The sequence below is a fragment of the Lycium ferocissimum genome, chromosome 5 (assembly GCF_029784015.1).
Source record: "Lycium ferocissimum isolate CSIRO_LF1 chromosome 5, AGI_CSIRO_Lferr_CH_V1, whole genome shotgun sequence".
Taxonomy (NCBI): domain Eukaryota; kingdom Viridiplantae; phylum Streptophyta; class Magnoliopsida; order Solanales; family Solanaceae; genus Lycium; species Lycium ferocissimum.
In genome coordinates, this window is record NC_081346.1 from 31,796,840 (window position 1) to 31,818,787 (window position 21,948).

Consider the following 21,948-nt stretch of genomic DNA (forward strand, 5'->3'; position numbering starts at 1 on the left):
ATAAATTTCACTTGGAACCAGTCATCTAAATGGACCCCAAGACAAACAAATTAAAACCCCACAGTGTAAATGCAAAATCAAAGATAAAAACAACTAAACCACTTGTTCAGACCAATCACACCACGGTCCCTTAATTTAACTACCATTATTGCTCCAACCAACATCTGAATTACTCCTAATTTGAAACAGTAATCTCTGGCCGACTCGGTCTATTAGCAATAACAAGAGCAATATTTAAATCAGCACTAACAACTCCAATAACAACTGCCAGATAATACACTTTCACCTAATCCAATTGTTGTGAAGAGTATATGATCATGGAAAGAGATAAAATTATCCCTGTAAACCTGTCTCAAAGTTGGGATTGCTATTGACATCATGGCAAGTTGAGGTTTTATAGTTGTTTATTATGGTAGCTTTAGATTAGGTGTTTGACTGCTTTAGCAACGTCACTTGCATTAATGAGGTCATGTAGTTCTACTTTGACATCTTCTATTCTGCCAATTTTTTGCAGCCTTTGCATGATTATTGCCACATTGAATGAGGCAATTGGGTGTTTCATTAAAGTCACTAAAATATTTCATAGTTAAAAATATGATTCCAAGAAATCAATAATGTAATGTGAAAGTTACTAAGATATTTTTTTAAGAAAAAAAGATATTTAATTTTATTTAAGTATATTAAATAATTTTGTAATACGAAAGAAATACCAATTTTCTTGAGATATTCTTTAAACTCAATATTCATTTGTTTTCCTCGTAATGATATACTTTGTGTGATCGACATTATGGCGGATCTAAGATTTTCTTGAGAGATTGCAAAAATTAAATATAGTTGTGCTTTGATTTCTATTCCGCCAATTCTTTGAAACCTTAATGTGAATTTTGAACGTCACCAAACTATTTCAACGATTCCAGAATCAGAATTGAGGCTAACGTTATTGATTTTTTGTTCAAAATTCACTATATTTTTTTAAAAAAATTATTTAATTTTATTTTATATAATTTTAAATTTTTTATAACCAAAAAAGTCACTCAATTTTACTAAGGTGCTAGAATCCATTTTTTTCCTCATGTGTGTGATAGCCAGACAAAGTTGAGTATTTTTTGGTTAAAAAGATTAATTTAGTAATTTTAGTGATATTTTAGATAAAGTTGAGTGACCTTTTTATTACAAAAATAGTTTAGTAAAATTGATGCAGTAAAATAAGCATTGAGTAACCACGGATGAAATTAACCAGTGAGGCCGATGCTGCTGCCATTGCCAATGAAATTCTCCAACTCCGAGAGCTTTCTATTTTCGCAGCCCCAAAATTGATCAGAATATCAAACAGAACACTAATTCCAACACAAAAATGGATGAATACAGTGAAACCTCCTCTATACTTGGATGCTGCCATTTCTGAAAGACACAGAAGAACTGAGTGATTAAAAAAGAAAAGGAGAGTTAAAAACTCAAACAACAGACAAAAGGAAGTTTATCTTAGAGCCTGTTTGGATTGACTTATTTTAGGTGTTTTTAAGCCAAAATAGCTTTTAAGCACTTTTGTAGTGTTTGGATTAAAAATAAAAATCCTAACTTATTTTTTAAAAATACCCAAAAAAGCTGTTAGTTTACCCCCACCCACCCCACCCACACACACACCAAAAAAAGGGTCATTGATGGTGCTTGATATTAAGCAGGTAGTCCAATTAATATTTGTAGCAACACTAGTAGCAATATCCCGAAACTTTTTCAATACGGTTCAGATTGCGAGCACCCAATTATAATTTTGCAATAGATGATGCATGAGTAATCTTTTTCTAACGGTTCTTCCTTTTTATTACCGACATATCTATTAGTATTATTTTCCTCGCAAACTGTGTCCCAATAACATAGTAGTAATCAATAGAATGGCATCAGGCAAGTTATAATTATGGCCTGAATACAAAAGAGAAGCAAACGTCAAGTGTTGATCCAAAGAGTAGAAGCCAAAATTTTCACATTTTAGGTTTATTTTATTTTTCTGTCTTCTTTCATTTGTTTGAGGGAATAGACGTAAGACCAGTAATAACAAAGCAATCGGCAAAGTTAAATTTTGAGCAGCAATGAGCAGCAATACTTTGGACATATTATGTCACCACAACATACTTTAATTAGACTTTTCTGGAATGACAGAATATTTTGGCCGTCCTTAACGGGAGTTACTACAAACCTCATTTCTTGTTGTGTAAGACGTGTTCATTGTATCTATTCTGCATAACATGTCTATTTACAAATCCAATACACAGTTTCCAAAAAGCACAACCATAAATTTCCAAATAAAGAGAGAGAGAGAGAACACTTTTCTCTTAAATTGATTCCAATGATGGACTCATGATCATATCTTTAAGCTTCCTCTTCTTTGATGATAGCCTCATTATTTTCTCCTACAATTCTCTTCCAAAACCAGTGTTCCCTCCACACTCTGTCCATTTTCTCAATAGGCAAATTCTTGGTCTCTGGCAAAAACAAGTACACAAATGCAGTCATTATTGCCACCCAAGCTCCAAAAAAGAAGAAAATCCCAAACTTGAAGTGGCACAGCATGGCTAAAAATGTTTGACCAACCAAGAAAGTGAATAGAAAGTTCACTGCTACTGTAATACTTTGTCCAGCTGATCTTATCTCCAATGGGAAGATTTCACTTGGAATTAACCATCCTAATGGCCCCCATGACAAACCAAAACCAGCTACATAAATGCAGATCAACACCAATATCACAAAGGCCCAAGCTTTACTCAATCCACCATGATCCCCTAGCTTAGCCCCCATTAATCCTCCTACTATCATTTGTGTAACAAACATTTGTATTCCACCAAAAATTAACAGCCCTCTTCGGCCAACTTTATCGACAATCAGCATGGACATAGCAGTTGTGACAATTCCCACTGCCCCTGTCACTACAGCAGACAAAAGAGCTGCACTTTCACCTTGTCCAATCGTACGAAAAAGTATAGGAGCATAGAATGCAATGACATTAATTCCTGTGACTTGTTGGAAGAATGGTATCGCTATGGACATGACAAGTTGAGGCCTGTATTTTCTTTGTAGAATGTTCTTAAAAGGGTGTTTTATAGTTTTTGAAATTTCACTAGCTATGATAAGATCATCAAGTTCTGCTTGGACATCATCAGTGCCTCTAACTCTTTGCAGCATTCTTTTAACCTTTTCGTGATCATTTGTGCGTTGGATTAAGCTATTGGGTGTTTCTGGGAGAGATAACGCGCCTAATGTTAAAATGGATGCTGGGACCGCAGCCATAGCTAGTGAGACTCTCCATCCCCAACCACCTTTGACCTTTTGAGTCCCATAATTTATAAGGTTTGCTATTAAAACCCCAATGCCTACACTGAGTTGAAAGCTATTGTTGATTCCTCCTCTGTACTTGGATGGTGCCATTTCTGACAGATACAATGGTACAGCCTGCAAAATGATAAAAATCAACTTAGGTTTTAGCTAGAACAGATAGTTGATTGAGCTGCTTTATTGGACAAAAGGGTAACTCTTTGAGTTTGAATTTTTGAGAACTTCTAGTTATCTTTACAAGAATGAAAATATAGGACGTTTGTCTACTAGTTGACAAGTACTGCTTCCATTTCATTTTAAATGATCATCATAGATAAGGAGTTTAAGAATCTATAAAGACTTTTCACATGGCCCATATCAAATGTTGGCATTTGTTTGACTTAGCACTTTAAATATATTATTCTCATTCTTAAACATGTTGCGGCTTTTCTATAGCTATAAGAGCATCTCATTAACAGTGAAATGGAAGTATTTCTAAGTAGGGACATGTATTCTTTTAGAACAAACTAAAATGTTGAAGTTCAGCTTTAAATTAGTTTGGTTCTTTGCTAAACATGTTGCGGCTTTTCTAATCGAAAAACATAAAGCAAATCTCATTAACAGTGATTTTTAATGGAAGTATTTCTAAGTAGGGACATGTTTATTCTCTTTAGAACAAACTAAAAAGGAAACAATCCCATATAAAATGAAATAGATGGAGTAATATTTAACCTGATTTGCATTCTGAGAACTTCTCGTTTTCTTTACAAGTGTGAAAATATAGGATGTTTGTCTACCAGTTGTGAAGAACTGCTTCCATTTCATTTTAAATGATCGTGTTTGACTAGATAAGAATTCAAAAATGAAAGACTTTTGGCACATGTCAAAAGAACCTTAAGAACTTGCGGTTGTATGCATGTCATTGCATTTTTATGGCTATGAAAACATCTCATTAAGAGTAAAATAAAAGTTTAAAGACATTTTCAAATAGGGAAATATGTGTTACTTTGTAAAACATACTAAAATAGAAACAATGCCATATAAAATGGAACAGATGGAGTAATCTGTTACCTGATTTGCAAAACCAACACCAACACCTAGTAAAACTCTGCCAAGTATAAGCATATAGATATTAGCAGCAGCTCCACCAAGGGCTGCACCAGCTAGGAAGTTAGCTCCTCCAAGAAGGATTGAGACCTTGCGACCAAACGCTCTGGTGACTGATGAGGCAACAAAAGTAGCAAAGAGACCAGCCACATAGAGGGAGGATGTGAATGATGTCAACAATTGGCTGTCAAATTTGCAGTAGTTGCTAACTTCATTGTCTTCTTTCATCTTTGTGTACACATCATGGAAGAACTTTTTTAGAAAGGGCTCCATGGATGTCACTCCACCTTCACATTTTCAAAGCTTGTATTAGATCAATAAAATAGATTATGCAGAGCAATTGATTCATAGTGCCAAAGGAAATAGCTTTACTAGTTGATTGTACATTACAAAAGTGAGGGTAGTGAGGAAGAGGTCCTAAACAGAATCCCATGCAATTTTTAGTTCCTTTTTTTATTCCTTTGCGCACTTGAAACCTATGTTGCTCGGACTATTCAAAAATGTTGTTGGGGTATCGGGTCCTCTTAAAGTAGTGCATTTTTAGAGTATCCAAAGACATGTGAGTCAACATTTCAGTCTGAACAACATAGCTTGAAACTTTTACAAGATATGTCTTAGATTGTACTTATAACTTATGGAAATGCAAAAAGCAAACCTGAAATTCCAATATCATATCCAAAAATTACACCTCCCATAGCAGCCATCATACAAGCTAATATTACAAAAGATGTCAGCTTGCCTTGGTAATGCCCTTCCTCATATGCCGCTGCTGCTAACCCCCCTGCCATAGTTTCTTTGAACCTTTTTTTTTTTTTTTTTTTACTTCTATTTTGCTCTTCCGGTGAACATGAATAATAGGGGAGATACAAACCTAAGACAAAAAAAAGTTGAGTTTTAGCAGTCCAAGTTGACTGCTAGAGATCAGCATCAAATGTGGTCCACCCATGTGTGTCACTGAGTTGAATATTCAAGTTTTAAGTGCCTTGTCTACTTTGTTGTCTTATTGCCTTCGCTATCAAGAATCGTCCTTATGCGTAATCAAAATAATTGGTCAAGTAAATAAAGTAATTAGTTCTGTGAACTAATACACAAAAGATTCTGATTGTGTAATCTCTTTGACAGACTTGTATTTTTGGAGACAGTTAACTATATTTCAAGCATTATTGGTGCAATGCAAAGTGATATGTGGTAACTCAGGCATGCTGATAAGAAAGAGCAAAATGAAAAGTCTAAGCTGATATTATGGCATGAAGACTAAACAAACTAGAGTAGTTGAACACGTGAACTGATGCAAGCCTCTTCTTTTCTAAGGAAAATTAATTTCACGGGTCTTGGCTTGGTTTTCCAAAATGTTCAGTATTGTCTTAACAAAGACTTATGACATGTAAAGTAGTTTCTTTTAGTGTTTGAAAGTAACAAAAAAGCGCTCCCACATATTGAGAATAATCAAGCGATTGGTTTCTTCATTAATCTAACTTGCTTCTTTTAGTCTGAGATAAGGAAACCATAAAAAAGACTACCTTCTTTAGTGTCAAGTCACCAAAGAGCACTCTCAAGCTTTTGGACCGGCATTCAAATTTTAGGCGTCGTTACCCATGTAATTGAAAATTAACCACTTTTTAATTCAAAAAAGAATTTGACAAAAATATCCCTAGCTAAAACATGAAAAAATGCCCACAAAAAACTATCTTCAATCCACGAAAAAATGGTGGAGGTTAAATTGTGGAAATTCAAAACTCCCATGAAAAAACTTTTGTTTAAACTCTGACAGTTCAAAACTCAATAAAAATAGGGCAAACTACATAAATCACAAAGATTTGGGCTTAACTCAAGCCACATAGCATATGTTTCACTAATTACATTTTATAGCAACAATCAGAATCCATGCGCGTGTATACAAATTCTGATTTGTATACAATAATTATTTTTTTTTCTGTTTTTTCACTGTATTCATGAAAAATGACTATATGTATTCATAAATTGACTTGTTGTATTCATAAATACAGCAAGTAACAAATGAATACGTAAAAACATATATACACACAAAAATTAACAAAATCATATTTTACTAAAGATATACAACAAATACAAGGCATACAACATAGATATACCAAAAAATTAACATTGTATACAACATAGGTACACCAAAGAATTAATGAATACACTCAAATATTGAATACAAGAAAATAAAATTGACTGTATTCATTTGTATACACTTCAAAATTCACTGTATTAATTTGTATACAACAAAAGATCTTTGAAAAACGCGAAAAATATTGTATACCAGTGTATCACTATATGTATACACAGATCTGGAAAAATTTCCGGTCAGATTTGAAAAATTTTGGTATGTCTACGACAAATACAAGAAAAAAAAACGTTGTATACAACAAAAATACAGCGAAATATCCGGACTGAGCTTTTTTCCTGCGTAGATTTGAGTTTTTTTTTTCTTTTTGCTTCCAACAATGCTTAGATCCGCTCGGCTACGGCGGTGGCGACGGAGGCTACGGTGGTGGAAGACGTGAAGGTGGCGGTGGTGGATACGGTGGAAGACGTGAAGGACGCCGCCATGGTTAGGCTGCGCATCCATGGCGGCGTCAATATTCTCATTAGCTCTGTGATTAAAGCCCAAACCCATTTTCACGAGCTCCCAAGCGGTGGCCGGCACAATGAATAGTGGGGAAGAGGAGAGAGAGGGGAGGGTTGGGTTGGGTTGGAAGTGAATAATGTGATGGGTATTCTATTTTGTGTGTATATATATATATATATAGTTACTAAATGCCATTAATATACAAATGTTTGCTATGAGAAGTAATTAAGTTAAACTATAGCTATTAAATGTCAATAACCACTATATGTTTGTTATGTCATGTAGTTTTCCCATAAAAATATTCCTAAAGTTTAAGAAGCCCATGAAAAAGCACTGGAGTTGAACTGTACTTTATGAAAAAATTCTGGAGTTCTTTCAATTTATGTGGCACTTTTCGTTTCTCGATATTCAGACTGCATGAAATTTGATCAACATTTTAATATGTATTTTTTCACCAAATTGATATGAGAAAATTTGCAAATTATACTATTCATGTAGTTTTTAAATATATAAATTTTAGTCTTAAAATATTAAGTTAATCTAATCCTATTTACCTTCAAAATTTAGTCAAATTGACTTTCGTAAAACAAAAAGTCACATAATTAAAACCAGAGAGAATTTTTATTTCTGCATTAAATGTGGCTACACTTTGAATAGTTTTCAAAAAGTGTTGAAATTTTACTTGGCCGTCAGAAATGTTGCTATTTGCCCATTTTTCTTGATAAGGTTGCCGTAGCCCATATCTGTTTATATGGGAAGGACATACCAAAGCCCATAGGTGTGTCTCGGAGAAGGATTTGGGGTTTTTTGCGCAGATTGCCCTTCTTTTGGGGTGGTCTTTAAATTTTATCCCTCATATTTGTGCTCTTTAAATTATGCCCCTCATATTGCCGGTCTTTAATTTTTGTCTTTCGCATTGCAACCTTGAGCGTTCACGCAGAAATCATGAGGTTCTGGGTTCGAACCCCCACTGAAGCATAAATTAAAAAAAAAATTACAAGGCGGTTTAGGTCGTGTGTGTGGGACCTGACCCGCATACCACGCACTCGCATAAGTATGCGGGTCCGATAACTTTGTAATTCCTTAACAAGTATATGCTTATGGGGGCATACTTATGGGCAAACTTTTTAGTTAAGCCTTAACTAAAAGTCTTTTCCTAGTTATGCCTTATAGGCTGCGACTTTTAGCTAAGCACAACTAAAAGTATCCCCCGTAAGCGCATAACTAAAAGTATGCCCCATAAGACGGAACTTTTCCTCAAGGCATAACTAAAAATTTGCCTTATAAGACAAAGTCTATGTCTTAAGGAAAAGCTATGCCTTATGGGGCATACTTTTAGTTAAGGCATTAACTAAAAGTTTGTCCCATAAGGCATAACTAGGAAGAAACTTTTAGTTAAGGCTTAACTAAAAGTTTGCCAAGTATGCCGGACCCGGCATAAACTTGTGAAGGAATTACCAAAGTTATGTCGGACCCGGCATACTTATGTCAAGTCTGCCCATAAGGCATAAGTATGCCGGGTCCGGCATAACTTTGGTAATTCCTTCACAAGTGTATGTTAAAGGCATAGCGAAATTTAAACTACGCCTTGCGAATTTTTTTTTAAAATTTTGGTGAGCGGGGTTCGAACTCGAAACCCATGGGTTTTAGTCGAAGGATAAAATTTAAAGATTTCAAATATGAGGGGAAAAATTTAAAGACCACCCCAAAAGAAGGGCAATTCGCATGTCAAACTAAAATCTTTGAGAAGGATTTATGTCGGGCAATTTGCAGGATTGTCCTTCATTGGCGCTGGTCTTTAATTTTACCCCTCAAAATGGTGGTCTTTAAATTTTGCCCTTCAGGCAGAAATTCTTCCTTAAGGCCCAAATCATGGCCAGATTTGTAAATTCTGCCTTGCGATTTTTTTTTTATTGAGTTGGGGTTCGAACCCATAACCTCGGGGTGTTAGGCGAAGGGTAAAACTTAAAGACCACCCCAAATGAAGGATAATCCGTGCAAAAAAAAAAAAATTATGTCAAACTAAAATCTTGGGCTTCATTTGTATTACTATACGAGCTACTTCTTGTTTGGTGAGTCTGTCCTGGAATGTTATGAAACTTGAATAGATTGGGTTCCTACACTCCCTGCATTGAGCCTCTATGGTGTTGAATTTCTTGGACAGAGCGAATTGCACGATTGGCCTCTTTGGGGGTGGTCTTTAATTTTTGTCCCTCAAATTGCTGGTCTTTAATGTTTGCCCTTCGCCTAAAATACCCGAAGGTTCTAGGTTCGAACCCCGGCTTAGTCATAAAAATAAGAAAAAATCGCAACGCAAGGCTTCACGAAAAGTGTGCCTTATGCGACAGACTTTGCCTTATAAGGCAGATTTTTAGTTATGCCGCATAAGGCAACGTCTGCCGTATAAGGCAGACTTTAGTTATGCCTTAAGGCAAACTCCGCCGCATAAGACAGACTTTTTGCAAAACCTTACCTTGCGAAATTATTATTTTTTTACTGAGTGGGGATTCGAACCCAGAACCTCGGGGTATTTTCGGCCACCTTTTAAGTGAAGGGCAAAAATTAAAGACCAGCAATTTGATGGACAAAAATTAAAGACCAAAGGCCTTTGAAGGGTAATCCGCGAAGGGCAAAAAATTGTACATAGCTTCTAATTTGGGCTTAGATTTTCTCGGTGGGCCTTTTAGTAATTAAAGTGGACTTGTTTATCATATCAAAGGAAAAAGAGAAGGAAACGAATTTTTTACATGATGTAGCTAACTATAAGAGGTATTTAAGTATAATAACTTACACTTTAAATAAATTACAATCTGTAGTTGTATTGTGTATTCAATTTACCGCTCCTAACTACATCGTATCCCAGATCCAGTGTATTCCCATCTCTCCCTCTCTCTTCTCCCTCACCCCTCTTACTCAGTTTTCATCATTGTATCCCAGATCTAGTGTATTTCCATCTCTCCGTCTCTCTTCTCCCTCACCCCTCTCACTTAGTTTTCATCATTACTGCCCCGCCGGAGTTGGTGCATTTGCCGGCGAGCAACGAATACAAACTCGTCTGTGCCACAACGACCTCCGTCACCACTGGAAAAGGTTGTAATCGATGAGTCACCCAAATCTGAAAAACAAACTCGCCTACGCCACGAAGACCTCCGTCACTATCGCCATTAACTTCACGAGCAAAGCCATCCATCATCGGCTCGAAATTCTCACCATATCTCTATAGCCGCTGGACAAGTAGGAGTAAATCATCAAAACCGTCGCCGTTGGTTCATCGGAGGTATACACACATCGTGTTATTGAATCTCCAGTCATCGAAGCAGCAGAGGGGTACTAATTATAAGACACTGAAGATGCAAATCAGAGTCATATGTTTTAAAAATTGGTGTTTAATAAATAGTTGAATACATTATTCAACAAGGTCGCATTTGTATGATCTCTGGTGAAATTGTTGCAGATCTGTATGAATACAATGTATCTTAATTTATAGAGTAAATATAGTGTATTCTTAAATGGATTTGAGTGTATTCTCCAGTTTTCAGTGTAAATACAGTGTATTTTGTATTTCACCAGAGATCTGATCGGATTTGATTGTATTCTCCATTTTAAAATACAATGTATTATGTATTTTCGCCTGAGATTTGATCGGATTCGATTGTATTCTTCATCTTTTAGTGTGAATACAGTGTATTTTTTGTATTCGTATGTATTTCTGTACCCCCGAAGGAGAAAATTGTGTATTTGAATACACCTCAATACACCCAAAACAAGTAAAACATAGTTGTATTTTACTGACTGTATTTTGAAACTGTGTATTGAAATACACATAAATACAGGCGAAAGAGCTAAAAAGTAGCTACGAATTATAATTAAGATAATAGTCGCTACGGTTGGTTAGAAGCCGTGAAACTATAATTATTTATGTAAGTTATCCAAATAGAAAAGTAATTGAAGGTGTCCTAGAAGGACTTTGGACTGGTAGTTGAGATTCTGCTCTGCATCCTTATATTCTTTTCGCATCCACTAATTCACTCCCAAGTCCCAATAAAAGAAGTTTCTCAAAAGTCCTGTAGTCGATACTCTTTGGTTTTCTAATTCTAGAAAATTCTTAAATTTTATTTGGTACTAGCATTCAACGGTAAACATATTTTCTTATTCTTCAAAATGTGTCCACTTTTTGTAACTGCACAATTTTTATTTTTATTTTCTTTTTGAGGCGGAAAAAGAAAGAGTATGTCTCATCTAATTCTCAAAAAATGCACCTTTCAGAAATAATGGGAGTCATCTTTTTCCAGCTTCCTGTCATTTTCTTGTTCCATCATTAGATACTGATACGATCTTGATGGAAATTATATTATATCAAAATAATGTCAATAAAATGTCATGTCTGATAAATGATAGATCTCCTCTTTATCTTTTTCTTTTCTTCATAGATTTCTCGATAAAGAAAAGTAGCAAGGCAAGATTAAGTTGCTATACATACCTAAAAACATCATTGAAGCTACTATTTTGGAGATTTACTTCAAAAAAACACGGACATGGTAAAATTAATACTCGAAGAAAATATCAACACTAAATCAATACTATATATTTTCACTTTAATGTAACTCTTAAAGTCAATCTTATTTGATTTGATGCAAACACGTGATGCAGGTGATAAAATTTGTTCTCCTTGAGTTGTTATAGCCCTTAGTTTAATTGATAAAATTAACAGAAGAATTAGGAGTACCTATAGCTAGCAGACCCTAAATAATGTAAAGGGAAATAGAGCTCTAAAATGGGTAGGTTAGCTAAACAAACGTTGAAGTGCCTTACAAGTGCATTCTTGATTTTGATGTATCTTACAATTACAATCTTAATTATTCTGTGTTTAGACCCTTTTTCTCGTAGAATTCCTTTAGAAAATCGGAAGTGTCCATGCTGAATGTAATAATTTAATTTGCCTTTTTACAAAGGCAGTGAGCCTATTAAATTATGTCATCCTTGAGTTTTTACCACTCTAAATCAAAGATTAATAAATTAATTAGAGCATAAATTACAGATTAATGTCTACTTTTTACACTTAACTAATGTACTTACACGTGCTTCACGTTGTCGTGAAAAAAATTTATCTTACGTACAAATACAAAATTTAAGGGGAAAAAACATAACTAGGCAGCATTTTAAAAACAATTGCACATTAAATAGCACCATTAGTTAGTTATCATTTCATATCAATCCATTATTAACGCATCTATCAACTTCCAAATAACCATCCCTAAATTTTAGCTGGATAAGAATCAACCACAAACTATTCCTATTTTTTTGGTCAATTTTTTTTATCTTGTATTGCATCACTCTATTCTTTACTTTTTTTAATCTTTTATTGCTGATATACAATCACTCCACTCTTTTTTTTTTCCTTTACTTTTCTCATGGCCTTTTTTATTACCTATATAATTTATATATTTAGTATAACACACGTATAAACAATAATATATACAGTATATCCAATAATATTCACAGTATAATAAAGATATATATCTAATTATATATACAGTATAATAAAGACATACATGGTATAATAAGTATGATATATTTGAAATATATTAAACGTCTATTTTGAAGAAAAATAAAATTGTCCACCATTTTATGTGTATGTCTAATTATATTTACAGTATAATAAGATATAAATGGTATAGTAAAAGACATACATGGTATAATAAAGATATCCTATGATATACATGGTATAAATATATCAGAAAACTGAAAATAAGAATAATTAGTATTAAACGAATTCCTTAATTAATGGGAAAAAATAATGATGAAAGAGAAAAGGATATGCACATATTAATTAGAATCATTTGTAAACTATTTCTTATTTAGTGAGAAAGATGATGATGAAAAAGAAAATGTTATGTATTAATTGGGATTTAACTTAATTCCTTAATTAGTGGTCCTTCATTATCCGTAAATGATTTCCGAATATGCTAAAATGGTAAAGAAGTGTGTCATTTTTTAAATAAAAAAGAAGTACTCTTTTTTATGAAAATACTCTTAGAATATTAACTTCTCGGGTAAAAATCTCAAAATTTAATGGAAGAAAAATGAAAAATACAAAATAAATGTAGATAAGTAAAATAGAGGTATATATAGACAATATTAATCCCCACATTTAGTCTAAAATACAATTTTTATATCATGGAAATGAAATTTTACAATACAAATGTCGAGAGAGTAGAACTGACATGCTAATTCGCATAAAAATTGTAGATATACCGTAAAGTAAGAGAGAATTATGGAGAAAAAGAAAAGTAAAATAAAAACATGGCATGTGTTTGTTAGCATAAAATCTTTCTAGAGCATCATCTTGATAAAATAATAAAGAAAATTGAAGTCCGATCCTTAAAGAATTACAATCCTGAAAGCATAGAGTGTATGTAAGCATGTAAGCGAAATTTGAATTTTTCTATTATTTTATTATATATAAATGTGGTAAAGGGACGAACATAGCTTCCCATAGTTGTACCATGGGCTTTAAAAATTATACACGCAACGAATGCTTGTACCATAAGTTATATAAATCTATTATATATAAATGTGGTAAAGAGAAGAACATAGCTTCCAAATTATATACGCAATGAATGCTTGTACCATAAGTTATATAAATTGTACAGTTTAACCGACTATTTTTTTATCCCACGAAGACATATGTCATAGTACTTAATATTTATTCCCTTCTCATGTATAGACGTATATACTTCAAATTTAATTCTCCGACACATTTATTTCCTCCGTGCATTTTTACTTGTTCACTTTTGACTTTTCGTGTTCTAGCTGAATATTTATTTTCTTCTCATGTATAGACATATGCAGTTCAATTTTACTTTTGACTTTTCACAATCTTTAAGAATTAATAAATCCCACGTGGATATATGCCATTGTACTGAGTATTTATTTTCTTCTCATGTATACATGTGTGCACTTCAAATTTAATTCCCCGACACATATTTATTTCTTCCGTGCACTTTTACTTGGTCACTTTTGACTTTTCACGTTTTTGCTGAATATTTATTTTCTTCTCATGTATACATATATGCACTTCAATTTTCATTATCCGACACATATTTATTTTCTCCGTGCACTTTTGACTTTTCACTTTATTTAAGAATTAATAAATGAAGTACTCCTTCCGTCCCATATTTCTTGACCACATTACTTGACTTTTCACGTTCTTTAAGAATTAATAAATGAAATACTCTCTTCGTCTCATATTACTTGGCCATATTACTATACTTGACTTTTCACATTCTTTAAGAATTAATAAAAATGAAGTACTCCCTTCGTCTATATTACTTGGCCACATTACTAAAAATTTATGTCTATTTTTCTATTATATATTTTTCTTCTTTTCTATTTCTAATATATCTAAGTGTGAAGAGAGGACTAACACAAAGAATAGAAATTTGTACCACAAGCTATATAAATTGTACATTTTAACCAACTACTTTTTTATCCCACGTGGTCATATGTCATAGATCGAATATTTATCTCTTCTCATGTATACATGTATGCACTTCAAATTTAATTCTCCGACACATTTATTTCATCCGTGCACTTATACTTGTTGACTTTTGACTTTTCAAGTTCTTTAAGAATTAATAAAGGGAAAAGGGTCAAAAATACCCCTTTACTTTGGAAAAAGGGCTAAAAATATCCTCCAAACTTATTTTGGGTCAAAAATACCCTCCCATCCTTAAAGTTTTCAAATATACCCTGTCTTGACGAAAATTATCCTCCAAAATAACCCGAAATCATTTTTGAAACCCGCTCCATCATTTAAACTCGACCCAACTATATAATAACTCATAAAATTCCCTTATTCCCCCAATACGTAGGTTTGAAGTTTGAGGGAATTGGGGAATAAAGGGATCTTATGGGTTATTATTTAGTTGGGTCGGGTTTAAATGATGAAACGGGTTTAAATAATGATTTCGGGTTATTTTGGGGGGATAATTTCCGTCAAGACAGGGGTATATTTGAAAACTTTAAGGATGAGAGGGGTATTTTTTACCCAAAATAAGTTCGGAGGATATTTTTAGCCATTTTTTCAAAGTAGATGGGTATTTTTGACCCTTTTCCCATTAATAAATGAAGTACTCCCTCCATTCCATATTACTTGGCCACATTACTAAACTATTTTTTTACTGAATATTTATTCTTTGCTCATGTATACAAGTATGCATTTCAATTTTAATTGTCCGACATATATTTATTTCGTCCATGCATTTTTACTTGTTCATAAATGAAGTACTCAATATTACTAAAAATATATGTCCAAATTACTTGCTCATTTACAGAACCAAAATAAAATTAATTAAATGTTTTACATCTTATCCTCTCCGTCCCATATTACTTGGCCACATTACTAAAAATATATGTCCAAATTACTTGTTCATTTACAAAACCAAGATAAAATTAATTAAATCTTTCCCATCTTACCCTTAGTAATAAATGTTCTTAAAAATAGTCAATTTTGATTAGAATGTATTTATTGGAGAGAGATAGGGGTAAAATAGTAAAATACATATTTTACTTCTGATTTCTTAACGGGAGTGCAAAAGGGAAAGTGACAAGTAATATGGGACAGAGAAAATATATATTTTACCATAATATTCATATTTATTAGTGTAAGTCTCAATAGCCTTCGAAAATAATTTGAAAATGAGTAATTAAAGGATAAAATTAATAATAAAAACACACAAATATTCACTTATTAATTCCATGGAAATTAATGGCCAGCCCCTTCTGCATGATTCTCCTCACTCTTCTTGCGTTGCCTAGTTTGATGGTCGCCATGATAAATAAAGGAATACAAGAAAAAAGATGACATGTATACAAATATATATGCCTATAATATATGCGTAGTCGTTATCTTTATACACAATCAATATAATTGAAGTTTCATACTAATTAATAATTACCATATTAGTTTCTTTTTCTTGATATGTTAACGTGGACAAGTAAAAATAAACAGAGGGAGTGACTTTTATCTCCGTTTTTCTTTTTTGTCAATACTTTAAACGTGAAGAGGTGACGAACAATAGCAATGCAAATTTGTACCAAAAGTTATTTTAATTCTCCTACACATAACTTGTTCACTTTTGACTTTTCACGTTCTTTGAGAGTTAATAAATAAAGTATACTATATTTTATCATGCTATCCATATTTATTGGTGTATAGTCTTAATAGTCTCAGAAAATGATTTGAAAATAAATAATTAATATGAAGGGTAAAATAAAAAGAAGATTTTTTTTTCCTGCTATGTTAACGTCAACAAGTAAAAGTGAAGGGAGGGAGTGACTTTTATCCCCGTTTTCCTTCATTGTCAATACTTTACTTATTTACTCTCCTTTGCAGTCTCTAGTTATTGTTTTCTTTATATTGTCATTTCAGAATTAAAATTTGGTGATTAATGATATAACATATATCTTTCTAATTTTGATTTCTTTGTAACAATTTGTTTTATCTATAATTGTTAACATAAAAAATTATAATATATTTTTTAATTAATTTAATAAAAATATTTTATTAGTTTTGCTTTTAAAAAACCTAATATATACATCAATGGTTCTTATGTTTGGATTTGAACAGTTACTTAATTGAAATAGATATCAACTTGTTGCCTGTTGGTATACATATAAAATATTAAAGCATTTAAAAGAAAAAATTTAGAATCAAAATATTAATTTTCCCTCATATTCTTACTAATTTTCTTTTACGTCGATGAACAACTTTCATTGTCATGATAATGAGAAAAAAGTCCGACTCTTTCCATCTGAAAGACTTAATTCCATCAACTCCATTTTTTAATTATAACTAAAGTGATGGTGTATAAAATACATTTTGTATATGTTGATATATATAATAACAATTACAATATTTTTAAAAGTTATTTTCAAAATACAAACCTTAAAGACTAGCTAATTAAAATGAATAGACATATTCAGCCCGCGCATCGCACGGGCATATATGGCTAGTTATGCATATATATCTTGTAATGAATCACACTGCACTGTTTTCCCCCTTTTAGGCTTTGGCGTGTTTCCTGCAACTTTCGTTTTATCATTTAACAGATTCATATCGATGTTGTTGAGTACTTTATTTAAATATTTTGTTGTTTAGTACTGAATATGTGTTATAACATTAGTAATCCAATCCTTCCATTTTTTTTTTAAGAACCTTGACGATTTTCAAATAAAGGTGAACACTGCAAAGTGAAAGGGAAAAAAGTACAAGAATTTTTTAAGCTGTCCATGGAGCAAGGCAAAAGTAGGAAGAAATATTAAACAGGGCATGATAAGCCGAGTTAAAATTTAGCAGGTTAAGATTAGTCTTATTCTTCGCTGCTCTGCTCATTTTTTCATCCTATAATTTTTTTTGTTTGTTTACTTCTTCATATTTTGAATCCCCTTAATGAAAATCCTGTCTCCGCTCATACTTCTTCATATGTACACAAAATATATTTATGCATGTATCCCTACATTCCCTTTTTATATACCAGAAAAGTTTACACGTGCCATTCTAATTGCTCGACCGCTGTCTTCGTGATGCCAAATCAAATAAAATGGTCTGAATGTATATGTGACCTTTAATTTCGTACTCATTATTTTCTCTCTTTGTCGTTCATCTTCTCTGTAATAATTTCTCTCTCTGCCAATTCATTTTGATGCATATTGCTAAAAATATCATTGCCAACACTTTCCCTATATGGATGCTTTCGAAATGGACTCTACTAGTGACGAGACTAGCGCACGAAAACTAGAAGAGCAAGGGATTCGGTTGGTGATACATCATTCTCACCCGGATTTTTATTTTAATGAATCAAAGGTGATAAGATTTCGAAAAATGCCAAATTTTCATCAATACATTAATTAACGTTGAAATAACGTCCACAATTCCGTCTAAATGATACCAAACAAATGAATAATTAAATGTAAATTAAAAAGAACAATGAACGTTATAAAGTACTCCTACGTATCACCGGAAAGTTAGGCAATTTTAATTTGTCAAAATGTACACTATATCATCTAGGTCTAATTAAATACCCCAGTTCTTGATCTTAATGACTTTATAATTGATGATTCCAAGTGCATTCGTGTTTTGATGATTGTCAAACTGTTTCAGAACCAGATAGAGACATGGTCATACAGTAACTCCGCCTTTTATGTGCACCTTGCACCGTCAAGTAGAAAGTAGTTGTAAGCTGAATCCACTTGCCGCACAAATGCGACAAAGGAGTTGGCCCATGCTTTAGGTCAAAGTGAATGAGTGATCTCTATCCATCCCACATGCTCCCACTATATATACAACATGATGACAACATATTGAGTAGACTTGAACCTTAATCAAAATCGAGCAAATCCTTGCGTCACAAGTTCACAAGTTCTCTCAAGAACAAGTCACTTGCAAAATCAATCGTTTCTATCTGCATATTGCATTTTAGTCTAAAGTTCTTTATGTTCTTGTAAGTCTTTGTTTGTTTGTGCTTAAATTGTAAACCTACTTTCTCGTGTTAAAAAGTCGTTTGTAGGTGTTTTGAAAAGTCTCAGTGTACTTCTTTGGAAGTGTGTTTCCAAGCTTTTGAGTGGTATACTAGGCTAGAGTTAGTCTAGGTGTATTAGTGGTCCTTGGCTAGAGTTAGTCAAGTGGCGTTGCTTGCAATCGGAGTATTGCAAGTGTAGAGGGATTACGGAGGTTAGTTCCTAGGTTACAAAAGAGTCATTGTAAGGGTGAGGCGTTATGGGAGTTAATTCCTAGCTTACAATCGATTGTAATTTGAAGTTGCTCATGTAGTGGAGTTGAAATACCACTGGGGTAGGTCATGGTTTTTAATCCCTTGAGTAAGGAGTTTTCCACGGTAATATCTTGTCCTTTACATACTTGCGTATTGCATAAGGGAACTGGTACACAACCAGGTCCCCCTCCATACTGTGTTTGGTGGACGCATAGCGTACAACAATTGGTATCAAAGCGGGTACTTTCTAAAAGGTTAACACCTAGAAAAAATTTGTGAAATGGCAGCCCCACCAAATATGGAAGAAGGACAGTCATTCACCAGACCTCCCAGATTTAATGGAAAGTACTATGGGTGGTGGAAGACTAGGATGCACGATTTCATCATGGCTGAAGACTCAGAGCTATGGGATGTCATATGTGATGGTCCCTATATCCCAGTTCACACAAGTGAAGACGGTAAAGAGAACATTGTCAAAATGAGAAAGGAATACAACGAAGCTGACAGAAAAAGGGTGGATAAAAACTATAAAGCAAATAAGATTCTCGTATGTGGAATAGGACCGGATGAGTACAATCGAGCCTCAGCTTGTTCATTAGCCAAAAAGATCTGGGAAGCTCTTCAAACTACCCATGAAGGAACAACTCAGGTAAAAAACTTTAAGATTGACATGCTTACCACTGAGTACAAGATGTTCAAAATGAAAGAGAGTGAATCTATCCATGAGATGCACACCAGATTCACCTCCATAATCAACGAGCTTCACTCTCTCGGAGAAGTCATCACAACCACCAAGCTGGTAAGAAAGTTACTTGGTGTATTACCTGACTCCTGGATAGCAAGGTAAATGCTATATCTGAGGCCAAGGATTTCAGCAAGTAGATCAGCTCATTGAGAACCTTAAGACTCATGAAATAAAGATGATCATGAAGAAGGCGTAGTTAATGAAGGGTGAAGAAGAGAAGAGCCTAGTTCTCAAAGCCGGCAAGAGGAGACCAAGTGATGATGAGTCCGAAATAACCTATCTCACGCAGAGAGATTTCACAAAATGATCAAGAGAAGTGGGGATTCCCAGGTATCGTAAAGCTCCAAGAGAAACTTCAAGGGAAAATGACTACGCTGTCATATACGGGTAGTTCGGGTCATTTCATCAAAGACTATCCTCAAAACAAGCAGGACAACATGACAGACCGCAAAGAGGAACCAGGTCCCCGACAGGAGTTTTAGAAGGAAAGAGACCGCTGATGAGATTGTGAAGCAAGTAGTTGCAGCCTGGGAAGACTCCTCAAATGAGTCTGAGGATGAAAATGACAAAAGGGAATTGTCCATATTGGCAATTGATGATGGAGCAACTGAGTATAAGTCAGACCTTTCACTCACGGCTGAATCTGACACGGATGATGATGATAATGACGATGAGAACAAAAAAGTAAATTTCTTCGATATAAAGAAAAACCTGAGACTTTTCTCTCAAAGGAAATTTATATCACTGTCAGGCGTGCTGATTGATGTGTATCACGGTCTGGTCATAGAAACACAAGAGTTAAATCTTTCTCTTGATGAAATAGAACTGGATAGGGAGGACTTGTGTGTGTTAGCTAAAGATATGAAGAATCAAGTTTATGAGACAAACCAACAGAATATCTTGTTGGAAAGTCAAGTGAGAAAAGATGAGGAAATCTCCTTCAAAAAGAAGAAAAGAAGCAAGACCTTCTGAGCTTGGAGAGGGAGCCAAAGAAAGTAAAGTCAACCTCATCAAGAAACTAAAGGAATGAGCAGCTCAAGAAGGACTTAGAAAGGTCTAAGTTCGATCTTGACAAAACTCTCAAATGGATTTGGTTGTCTGATGAATTTACTTCCAGAAATGAGAGTAATGGAAACAACAAAAGGGGACTTGGCTTTGTGGAGGAGAAGGCGCCCTACAATCTTCACAGCAATCATGTTTTCAATATGAAAAACTAGGCATGCACACATGGTGGACAAACTGATCACTACCAGGAAGCCTGTGAAACAAAGACTGAATCTATTCAAACAGAAAGGAATTTCGTCAAGAAGGGAACGAGAGAGAAAGGAACATGTCCTCAAAAGAAAGGACCTCGAAGGAAGAAAAGGAACATGCTGCCCAAGTAGGCTAGAAGGAAGAAAAGGAACATGCTGCCCGAGTGGGCTAGAAGGACCTTGATCTATCCTTTCTACAACTACAAAGGAACCAAAATCGGTTTGGGTTCCCAAATCCAACCACCGACATCGCCCTAAAAGGTGGGGAGAGAAGGAGCGAAATAACATAAATTGATAAATCGAGATGTAAAATCCAAGATGCAAGACTGAGGTCAAAAGGTCTATTTTTCAAAGCCCTTATAGCAGGATGTGTGTCGTATGGAGATGAGTTTCTTTTTTACAAATGGTACAGGAAGGGATCTCTCAACGGCTACAAAGAAGGTTAGGTACATCGCTGGCAAGTGTTTTTTGGCTATAGCTAACTCACTTTTGTACCATTACAGGTATACATACATAAGAGGATCAGAAGAACTTAAGCGCAGGTAATTCTGCATAGTTCACAGTGATTGCTAATATTTTCAAATTACCATTCAGAGACCTGGTCTCCGTATCTCAGGTCAGTAATCCTTTTAGTACTCATAAATGTATTTGAACTGTGAAATTACCAAACAAATTATGTGTCCTTTCCTCTTCCAAGAAATTTCAATAGTGTCTGTGCCAAATCGTCACCACTCCTTAAACCAATATGTTGTCCTCTGTTACACCTATTCCAAAAGCATCACCTCAGCCTCTTTAAAGGACATCCCTCTCATCCTGTCCTCTATTCACTTCCCAAACCTTTGAAGCATAAGACTTCATTTGTACATCTCTCTCGTACAATGCTCAGTCCAAATTACTCCACATCTTTGTCTTGTTACCAAGTTCTTGCCAATCACCAATCCTTTTCAAGCCTAAGCAAGTAGACTCCTTCAATACCAAAAAAAAAAAAAAAAAAAATCAAAGAAAGAAATAGTGGGTGAAAATAAGCATTTGCTTGCCCATAAGTTGGAAGGTGATAGGAGTAAAAATGTGGGTCTTCAGAGTCAAGAAGAGAGGGGAGAAGAGAACCCAATGACCTATCTTTTTCTCAAGAAAAGAAATATGAGTACAAATGAGAGACCAGGTGTTATA

At 34.1% G+C, this 21,948-nt stretch overlaps 2 protein-coding genes across 2 annotated transcripts; one reads left to right on the plus strand and one right to left on the minus strand.

Annotated features, from left to right (window-relative positions):
- Positions 1-2,096: 2,096 nt before the first annotated feature.
- LOC132056710 (hexose carrier protein HEX6-like) lies at positions 2,097-5,704 on the minus strand. The gene is made up of 3 exons (XM_059449018.1): positions 5,069-5,704; positions 4,378-4,700; positions 2,097-3,444 (listed from the first exon to the last, which is right to left on the minus strand). Exons 1-3 carry the CDS (start codon positions 5,199-5,201, stop codon positions 2,368-2,370), a joined length of 1,533 nt encoding a protein of 510 aa, XP_059305001.1. The 5' UTR covers positions 5,202-5,704; the 3' UTR covers positions 2,097-2,367.
- Positions 5,705-19,060: 13,356 nt separating this feature from the next.
- Positions 19,061-20,497, plus strand: LOC132057724 (uncharacterized). The gene is made up of 2 exons (XM_059450331.1): positions 19,061-19,579; positions 19,970-20,497. The coding sequence occupies exons 1-2, from the start codon at positions 19,061-19,063 to the stop codon at positions 20,495-20,497; spliced, it is 1,047 nt and encodes a 348-aa protein (XP_059306314.1).
- The last annotated feature ends 1,451 nt before the right edge of the window (positions 20,498-21,948 follow it).

Bases quoted from the DNA above. Each gene is read 5' to 3' on its own strand.
- LOC132056710 (XM_059449018.1), bottom strand. From the start codon at position 5,201: ATGGCAGGGGGGTTAGCAGCAGCGGCATATGAGGAAGGGCATTACCAA. The intron at 4,701-5,068 runs GTTTGCTTTTTG...GAAAATGTGAAG, and splicing joins ATATGATATTGGAATTTCAG to GTGGAGTGACATCCATGGAG. The intron at 3,445-4,377 runs GTAACAGATTAC...ATCATTTTGCAG, and splicing joins GTGTTGGTTTTGCAAATCAG to GCTGTACCATTGTATCTGTC.
- LOC132057724 (XM_059450331.1), top strand. From the start codon at position 19,061: ATGGCAGCCCCACCAAATATGGAAGAAGGACAGTCATTCACCAGACCT. The intron at 19,580-19,969 runs GTAAGAAAGTTA...ACAACATGACAG, and splicing joins TCATCACAACCACCAAGCTG to ACCGCAAAGAGGAACCAGGT.